Source organism: Nestor notabilis, unplaced genomic scaffold, assembly GCF_000696875.1.
Source record: "Nestor notabilis isolate BGI_N333 unplaced genomic scaffold, ASM69687v1 scaffold3662, whole genome shotgun sequence".
In the NCBI taxonomy this organism is placed as follows: Eukaryota; Metazoa; Chordata; class Aves; order Psittaciformes; family Psittacidae; genus Nestor; species Nestor notabilis.
In genome coordinates this window covers 8,465-17,441 of record NW_009917716.1, presented here as the reverse complement: position 1 = coordinate 17,441, position 8,977 = coordinate 8,465, and the positions used below count along the sequence as shown (strand labels likewise).

Here is an 8,977-nt window from a genome sequence, read left to right as displayed (position 1 = left end):
CAGGAAGTGCTCTGACCTCAGTCCTGCTCCGTTTCAACTTCTCCTTCCCCATCCCATCAGAGGCTTCTCCTCCCCCTTTTACTTTCTCTTCTCTCCTCCTTTCCCCTAGGTCTACAGGGGGTCAGTGAAGGAATTCCCAGGCTTTGATGCCAGCCAGGATGCGGAGGCCTTGTACAATGCCATGAAGGGATTTGGTATGGATGCTTCTCTGGACTGTTACCTTAGGGTCACCCTGATGTCCCCTGTTCATTCAGTAGACCCTTGCATGGCTGGGCATCCTGCATTGCCTCCCCTCTCAGCTGCCTGTCTGCTTTAGCAGCGTGCCAGGACCTCAGCTGGTTCCCCTTTCCTCCCTGGAGCCAGCTCACTTCAGCGTCTCCTCCCAGCCCCAAGTCAGAAGCAGCTTGGGGCTTCTTTTGGGCAGGATGACTATGATGACCCCAGCTGTGGTGGGTGAAACGCAGCCATGGGGCTAGATGTGACTGCTGGCTGTCCCCACAGGCAGTGACAAGGAGGCCATCCTGGACCTCATCACATCCAGAAACAACAAGCAGCGAGTGGAGATCTGCCAAGCCTACAAGTCCCAGTATGGGAAGGTAAGAGTGGAAGCACTCCCTGGTCCTTGCCCCCACTGCAGATGCAGGTGACTGTGGCAGCCACCGACCACCCCACAGAGAGACCCACAGCTCCCTGGTCCCACTCAGAGATGCTGTGGAGCAAAAAGTCCCCCATCCCCTTTGTCCTCCCCCACCAGGACCTCATTGCAGACCTCAAGTACGAGCTGACGGGCAAGTTTGAGCGGCTGATCGTGAGCCTGATGCGGCCCCCGCCTTACAGTGATGCCAAAGAGATCAAAGATGCCATCGCGGTAAGGGGTGGGCAGCCCCCCAGGGCCTCTCTGAGGACTCCCTGGCTGTCCCCACTGCTCACAGGGCTGTGTCCTGCCCGCAGGGCGTTGGCACAGATGAGAAGTGCCTTATTGAGATCCTCGCCTCCCGCACCAACCAGGAGATCCATGACCTGGTGGCTGCCTATAAAGATGGTGAGCGCTGGGGAGGGGCAGGGGCTGCCCTATGTCTCCAGGGTGAGGGGATCCAGCTCTCCAGACCCTGACTTTTCCCTCTTCCATCAGCCTATGAGAGAGACCTGGAGGCTGACATTGTTGGAGACACTTCAGGCCACTTCAAGAAGATGCTCGTTGTTCTGCTTCAGGTATGTCCATCTGTCCAGTGTCTGTAGGTGGTGGTGCCTGCATCCGGTAGGGCTGAGCCCATTGCTGTCCCACAGGGTGCCAGGGAGGAGGATGATGTGGTGAGCGAGGACCTGGTGGAGCAGGATGCCAAGGTGAGGATGGCAGGTCACTGGGATGGGCGGCATCCAGGCAGGGATGGGGCTGGTGGACTGGGACAATCCAGACTGCAAAAGGCGGATGGGCACCAAGAGCACTCATGCTGGGGCAGAGCCCCATGTGAGCAGCACCCTGACTCAGGCTCTGCTGCGTTCCCCATCCCACAAGGACCTGCTGGAAGCTGGTGAGCTGAAATGGGGCACAGATGAGGCCCAGTTCATCTACATCCTTGGCCGGCGAAGCAAGCAGCACCTCCGCCTGGGTGAGCATCTCCTGCAAGCTCAGGGTTGGGCTTGAAGGGATTCTGGCAGCTTCTCCAAGCATCATCCTGCTCTCATCCCACAGTCTTTGATGAGTACCTGAAGATTTCTGGGAAGCCAATTGAGAGGAGCATCCGGGGAGAGCTCTCTGGTGACTTTGAGAAGCTGATGCTGGCTGTGGGTAAGTCAGCACTGGTGTGGGGAGCACTGTGAAAACACACCACTGGTCTTGCTGGGGGCGGGGGGCTCAGTGCAAGAGCCAGTGGTGTTGTGGTTGTGGCTGTACCCGGTTTCAGAGAGCTCAGGGAGGCTCCTTTGGGGTGAGTGGGGATGTGGTACCCATTCAGCATCCCTCACTGTGCCTCAATTTCCCCACAGTGAAGTGCATCAGAAGCACAGCAGAGTATTTTGCTGAAAGGCTCTACAAGGCCATGAAGGTGAGTGGATCATCCCTTCTCCAGGAGATCCCCTTGCCACAGGGTGCTGATGCAGGTCCATGAAGACAGGACCTGTGACCAGAGTCTCTGCTCTTCCCTCCAAAGCAGTTACTCCTTCAGACCCAGGGCTGGGTACAAACCTGATAAAGGGTCCCAAATGTGATGGGCTGAGCAGGGTTGCTTGGTCATCCCAGGCTTGATGCAGGGGTTCCTCCATTGCAGGGGCTGGGCACAAGAGACAACACACTGATCCGCATCATGGTGTCCCGCAGCGAGATCGACATGCTGGACATCCGGGAGGTGTTCAGGACCAAGTATGAGAAATCTCTCTACAACATGATAAAGGTAAGTGCTGGGATCCCTGGTCACCCTCCAAGCAGCTGCCAGTTCTCTTGTGATGCCAGCACCCATGGGAGGGCTGAAACCCCTCCCCACCCACCCTGTGCTGGGCATCCCTCTCCAAGGACAAGGCTCAGGGAGACCCCTCTCCATGCGCCCATCCCATGGCATTACCTTCATACTCCCTGATGCATGGTTCTCCATCTCCTCCTGTCTTTTCAGGAGGACACCTCCGGGGAGTACAAGAAGGCGCTGCTGAAGCTGTGTGGAGGGGACGATGAGTAAGACCACCCGTCACCCTCTTTTGTCCCTCTTCATCCCCTTGGTGCTGGGTACAGACCTGTGGGTCAGAGCCTGGTGGAGCACCTGGATAGCAGCACTCACAGTGACAGCAGATTGATACAGGGGCCCTATGGCCCCTCTTTGTGGCCAACCACGATGCCATGATCCCTTCTTGGCACATGGCAGCCCTTCAAGGCAGAGACCTGTAGAGAGGATGCTCCAGTGGGGATGGTTGGGATTTACCCCCCATTCTTCTTCCCATTCCCACCCAGCCCCATAGCAAGCACCCAACAGGTACCAAACACCCCTCCTGGAGGGGCTGGGTGGGGGGTGGCTGCTGGCGGGACCCGGGCCCCCCCCGGCTCACTGTCCCCTGTCCTTGCCCTCCCATTGCAGTGCTGCAGGTGAGTTCTTCCCCGAGGCGGCGCAGGTGGCCTATCGGATGTGGGAGCTTAGTGCGGTGGCCAAAGTAGAGGTCAGCACCCCCTGTACCCCCTGTCTGCTCCCTGCCAGCTTGGGGCTGTTCCTCTCTGCCGTGGGGCACGGCCAGTCCCACACCTCTGCTCTGCCTCTCGCTCTGCGGCTTCTCTCAACACTATTCCCTGTTTTGGGGGCAGGAGGTTGGTGGGATGTAACCCCGGCAGGGCTGGCTGTCCCCCACCGGCGCCACTAACCCTCCTCTTCTCTCTGAGGGCTCCTTTCCTCGCATGTCTGTGCAATGCAGCACGTTCAGCCCTGCTCCGGTACCCACCGGAGACCTCCTGTTCCCCGGGGCTGGCTGGGACACAGCCATACCATGGGGAGCTGGCACCCTGCATGCAGCTGGAGGCACCCACTAAAGGGTGGTTTCGGATGTGCAGAAAGGACACCCTGAGCCCTATGTGCACAGGGGGAGATGGAGATGTGCTGGGAGCTGTAAGGATGCAGGAGGGTATAATTACAGGGCAGGAGCAGGCACTCTTTCAGTGACTCCTCTTCTGGCTCTCAGCTGATGGGGCCAGCCCCAGCCAAGGTGTCCCAGTGCTAGGGGAGGTGGATATAACACTGAGCAGGACACCAAGACTCAGGGACTGTCTGCTGCTGTCTTCTCTCTGCTGACCTGGCTATGGTTTGCCCCTGAATGGAAGGGGTGACAGTGGTGGGACATCCTCACTGAGCCCCAGGTGCTTGCACTAACACATGACCTGCTTTGGCCTCCGCTTGCCTGGTGGCACCTTCCCTCCCTCTCTCCACCCCTGCCTCCATCCCAGCTCAGGGATGAACCCAAACCCCTCTGTGCATCCACAGCTGCGAGGAACCGTGCAGCCCACAGGAAGCTTCAATGATGACGGGGATGCTCAGGTGCTGAGGAAGGCCATGAAGGGCCTGGGTAAGTGGGACCATTCACCCAGCCCCTTCCTGCTGCTTCTCAACAGCTCCTGGAGCTGAAAACCACCCTGTGTGAAAGCCCCATGAGGACTCAAGAGATTGTTTGGGAGATGTGGGAATTCTCCCTTCTGCCCAGCCTCGGTTCTCTGGCACAGGGGTGGTGATGTGCCCGTGGTCAGGGGTGCCACGGGACAGCTCTGTCCCCCCTGACTCCCCCCAGCATCACTGCTGTCGTTGCAGGCACGGATGAAGGGGCCATCATCGAGGTGTTGACACAAAGGAGCAATGCCCAGAGGCAGCAGATCCTAAAGGCTTACAAGGCTCACTATGGCAGGGTACTGCTGGGTCCCCCTCCCACCCTGCTCCTTCCCTCTGCCTGCATCCTGCCCCATCCCACGCTGAGATTTGCCCTCACTGGAAGAAATCCTGCCTTAGCATCACTTCCTCAAGGAAGAATGAGTTGTCAAAGCTCCTGCTCTGGGTGCACCACCAGCCAGTGCACCCCGGGTGCACCAGGGGAGGGCGTCCCTTCCCCTTTGTATCATTCCCACACAGAGTACTCCAGAGCCAGGATGTCCCCAAAGCCATTCCCCAAATGTGACCTTAAACCACCCCAAGGGTGTTCCCGGATGTCTCCCATCTCCACACCGTCCTCCCCTGTTTCCTCCCTGGTGTTGCCTCTGCTGGTCCATCCCTGTGGAAGGAGCCGGCGCTGAACCCTCACATGCTTTCACAGGACCTGATGGCAGACCTGAAGTCTGAGCTGTCGGGCAGCTTGGCCAAGCTGATCCTGGGGCTCATGCTCACACCGGCGCAGTACGATGCCAAGCAGCTGAGGAAGGCTGTGGAGGTAACTGCTGGTGGCGTTGGCTTCAGTACATGAGGATGAGGTGGTTTTTGCTGTGGCCGTACCTGCTCTGTCAGTGGCCCAGGGTTGAGTACACCCCAGCTTCACAGACCCCCAGGCTTTCATCTCCTATATGGAAGGAGAGCAGAAAGCACCAGGACATAGACCTGGTTTGCACTCCAGACCGCCAGGGGCACAGTCTGGCCTCTTTGCAGCCCAGCATGCTCTACCCAGCTCATACACAAAGCCTCTTGGGGAGGTTGCCTTACAGAGCATCCCTGCTTTGCAGTGAGAGCAGTGTCCTGCCAGGAGCAGGCAGCCACAGGAGAGCCATGGTAGGGGCAAACCAGGGGTGTGCACCACTGTTCACCAGTCACACCAGTTGGGACCCTACTAGCAGCACACCTGGATGCTTCATTGCTGGTTCCTACAAGCCCTTTGAGTTATTTGCTGGACATGGACTTTTGGCACGTGGTAGCCCTAGGGTCAGAGCAGCACCTCCTTGCCTGGCATGGTGAGGTGATGCTGCTGTGTCCTTGTCCAATGTTGGCACCCACAGCATCCCTCCATACTGCTCTCTTCCAGGGGGCTGGCACAGATGAGAGTGTCCTCATCGAAATCATGGCCACACGGAACAACCAGGAGATCAAGGCTATCAACGAGGCCTATCAGGAAGGTACAGCACAGGAGAGGACATGGGGAGCACCCAGGTCCTGGGCACAGACTGTGCTTGACACTGTACAAGGCACTTCCCAGAGCCTGAGGTGCAATTCTGGTCTCTGGCTGAGTCCATGGCCTGGAGCTGTGAAGTTAATGCCTCCAGGCAACAGCAGTTCTTCCCCAGATCCAAAACATTATGAAAGAGAAGTGTAAATCTGGGATGGTGCCAACAGGAGTCCTCAAATCCCTCCTGTGTTTTTTCACACCCCCTATCTATGCTCCCTTCTCCCTAGGGAAGCGAGAGATGCAAGCTCGGTTAAATCCCCAGCCTTTTCTTCCCCAAAGAGCCTATGGTTTTAAACAGGCTCTGTGGGCATTCACCCCAACAGAGCACTGGTCCTGGCCTCTCTCCATGTCCCAGCTCTGCCACCAATGTCTCCTCCTGAGAACTCTTTCACAATGATCCCTTCCCCTTGGGAGCACCTGGAGCAAGAAGCTGTGCACATGCCCAGGGCATTAGAGCTGCTGGGGTGATTCCTCAGCTGTGCAAAGGCAAGAGGATGGCCACCACCATCCATAAACCCATGGGGGTCAGCCAGGCACTGGTGGGGTGGAAGCAGAGCTGAAGACAGGGAGCAGGACTCAGACATTCCCCTTCTCTTCAGCCTACAACAAGCAACTGGAAGATGACCTGAGCTCTGACACGTCAGGGCACTTCAAGAGGATTCTCGTCTCCCTGGCTCTGGTAAGGGTGGCTTTCTTGCTGGGGACTGTCCCCTCCCTGCCCTGGATGGTGGCTATGGAGGAGACAGAGCATCGCTCCCTGGCTGGGCAGTGCTGCTGGACCCTGTCTGCCATCCCCTTGCCTGGGGCTCTCCCAGGAGATGTCCTCTCCCCTGCTCCATGATTTTTGTGTTGAACCCCACAGGGCAACCGTGATGAAGGACCAGAGAACCTCACGCAGGCACAGGAAGATGCCAAGGTAAGAACCGTAGGCTCTGCATGGAACAAATGAGGATGTTGCATCCCCTGGTTTGGAAATGGCATCCTCAAGGAAGAAAATGCTGCTGGGGCAGGGTGTCTGTAAGCTGCAGGGGGAGATGCCAGGGGAGTGACACCTTTCCAAGGTAAAGATCCCAGGCCTGACTGCTGCTGCCCAGGGCTCTGCTGCATCACGCATGGGGGAGCTGCCCCAGGAAGCTCCCAACCAGGGACTGCACCATTTCTGTGCAGAGCTGCCACTTTGGGGTCCAGTAACACACACTAATGCTGCAATTTGGTGCTTGAGTTTTGAATGCAGCTTTGGGCTGGTCTGCAGGAGCCACACACCTCTTTGCTGTGCATGGGGCAGCGCTGCTTTTCACCCTGCCAGCCCCTAAACCATTGCCTCATCTTTACTGGGCTGCGCTGAGCCAGGACTGGAAGGGGAAGGCTGAGCAGCCAGAAACTGTGCCGGGGGGTGCTGAGGTGCCATTGCCTGGCTCAGCTCCCGCTCCCAGGAGACCCGTGACTCTCGGGCTGTGCACTTGGCCTCCTGCCCCTTCGGCACGAGTCTCTTCCAAAAGGGGAAGCTTGGTGCAGGGCCAAACCCGAGCTCTCGCGTGGCTGTCCTGTGCCAGCACCGCGTGCTCCGGGGCACGCTGCCCAGCTCCCCCGGCAGGGATGCTGCCGGCAGAGGGAGCGGATGCTGCGCTGCCTGCGCCCCGCTGCATGCGCTGCTGCTCACCTCGACCTGCTGCGGAGAAAGAGAGAGCCAGGGATGGCACACAGAGTGTGCTTTGTCAGCAAAGCTGCCCTTTCCTTCCTCCTGCCTCCTGCACAGAGGCTGGCGTGAGACAGCCTGGAGCCAGGCAAAGGATGCTCCCTGAGGAGCAACAGGCTGGTACCCAAGCCCCGGATGTGTGAGGCTCACTTTGTCTGGCCAAAGACCATGTCAATTAATGGTGTAGAGGCCAAACTGGAGGAGGACAAAGGTCCTAAGATCAGGTCCACTCCCAGGGAAGCAGGGTAGCTGAGGACAGGTCATTTTAGAGGATTTTGCTAGATTTCCCTTGCTTTGTCAGGGAAGGATAAAGGTTGAGCAGCACCTTCTGACCCTGTTGTCTTCCTGTCTCTCTCTTTCTCTCCACCAGGTCGTTGCTGAGACCCTGGTGAGTGCCTGCCCTTTCACTCCTCAGCCTTCTGCATGTTTGAGGGGATGCTGCAGTCCTTGGGTGCAGGGCTGGAGCTGGGAATAGCAGCCCCATATACTGGGCTCCTCATAGCACATGTGTGCTCGCTTGCTTGGGACTCCAGGGTCCTTGTATCTGGATGGGTGGCAAGGGGACAGATGGGACCTGCATGAGTGCCCTGTACACTGGGCAGGAGAGACATAGCCCCCTTCCTGCCCTTACGAGGGCTGGAGATCCGCATGCAGGAGGCATGTTCCTGGCACTGTGGGACTCAGGCTGGCTTCCCTGGCTCACCGAGAGTGGGAATTGGGGAATTCTCCTTCAATAGCCTGATGGGTGTGATGAGTACAACCCCCTTGCTGAGCCCTGCAGCAGCCGTTTCACCCATGGGCAGCACTGCTGTGGCCCAGGGTGGAGGGTGGCTCCTGTGTGTGGCAGCTCTGAATTGCCTGTTTAATACCGGTCACCCTCAAAACATCCTCCCCAAAGGAAAGAAGAAAATCTGAACCATGAGCACTGCAAAGGGCTTTTCTGGGGTTTGGGTTTTGTTGGGTTTTTTTTGACAAATAAGCCCCCCACTATTTCCCTGCTCATAAGAGCCTCCCCCTTTGCAATAAGGCGTTCAGGACTGGCTGTCCCAGCAAGAGCTGTGTGACATCTTTGTCCCTCTCTGCTATGCCTGTTCCCCTGCCTCCCTCTTCACTCTCGGTTCTCTCCCAGAAACTTGCTGACGTGTCCAGCAACGACTCCAGCGACTCCCTGGAGACCCGCTTCCTCAGCATCCTCTGCACCCGCAGCTACCCCCATCTCCGCAGAGGTAGGACCATGTTTCTCCATTGCTGCTCCATTGCAACACAAGTGCTTTCCTTTGGGGCTGGATGGGACTCCTGGGCAGCAGGAGATTGGGATCTCCCCAAGGCTGAGGTTAAGCAGTGGGAGGAGATGGCATGGTGTTGCATTTGGGGCGGCTACTCGAGCTTGCCCAAGACTGCTCTGGTCCCATCTGGTCCACGGTTGAGGCTCAAGTCTCGCGGGTGGGATGGAGCAGCTCAGCAGTGACCTTTTCCTCTGCCCATCTCCAGTGTTTCAGGAGTTCATCAGGCTGACCAACCATGACGTGGAGCACGCCATCAGGAAGCGGATGTCGGGAGACGTGAGGGACGCCTTCCTGGCCATCGGTCAGTGCCCACAGGGTGCTCCCTTGGGACAGGGCTCCCCTGAGGGCTGCAGCCCCTTCACCTGCCTCTGCCACGGCAGTGAGACAG

The 8,977-nt window shown here is 58.0% G+C and overlaps 1 protein-coding gene across 1 annotated transcript in view; it reads left to right on the top strand.

The window, feature by feature from the left end:
- Positions 1-8,977, top strand: part of ANXA6 (annexin A6) — a 13,426-nt gene that overhangs the window by 2,795 nt on the left and 1,654 nt on the right. The window contains exons 2-22 of the mRNA XM_010009366.1: positions 110-194; positions 502-596; positions 755-868; positions 952-1,042; positions 1,133-1,212; positions 1,288-1,344; positions 1,517-1,610; positions 1,694-1,789; positions 1,987-2,045; positions 2,268-2,390; positions 2,607-2,665; positions 3,063-3,141; positions 3,954-4,035; positions 4,275-4,369; positions 4,771-4,884; positions 5,467-5,557; positions 6,207-6,286; positions 6,470-6,523; positions 7,674-7,691; positions 8,433-8,529; positions 8,795-8,890. Of these exons, the coding sequence (XP_010007668.1) occupies positions 110-194; positions 502-596; positions 755-868; positions 952-1,042; positions 1,133-1,212; positions 1,288-1,344; positions 1,517-1,610; positions 1,694-1,789; positions 1,987-2,045; positions 2,268-2,390; positions 2,607-2,665; positions 3,063-3,141; positions 3,954-4,035; positions 4,275-4,369; positions 4,771-4,884; positions 5,467-5,557; positions 6,207-6,286; positions 6,470-6,523; positions 7,674-7,691; positions 8,433-8,529; positions 8,795-8,890 (1,759 nt within the window). The remainder of the gene's footprint in view (positions 1-109; positions 195-501; positions 597-754; positions 869-951; positions 1,043-1,132; positions 1,213-1,287; positions 1,345-1,516; positions 1,611-1,693; positions 1,790-1,986; positions 2,046-2,267; positions 2,391-2,606; positions 2,666-3,062; positions 3,142-3,953; positions 4,036-4,274; positions 4,370-4,770; positions 4,885-5,466; positions 5,558-6,206; positions 6,287-6,469; positions 6,524-7,673; positions 7,692-8,432; positions 8,530-8,794; positions 8,891-8,977) is intronic.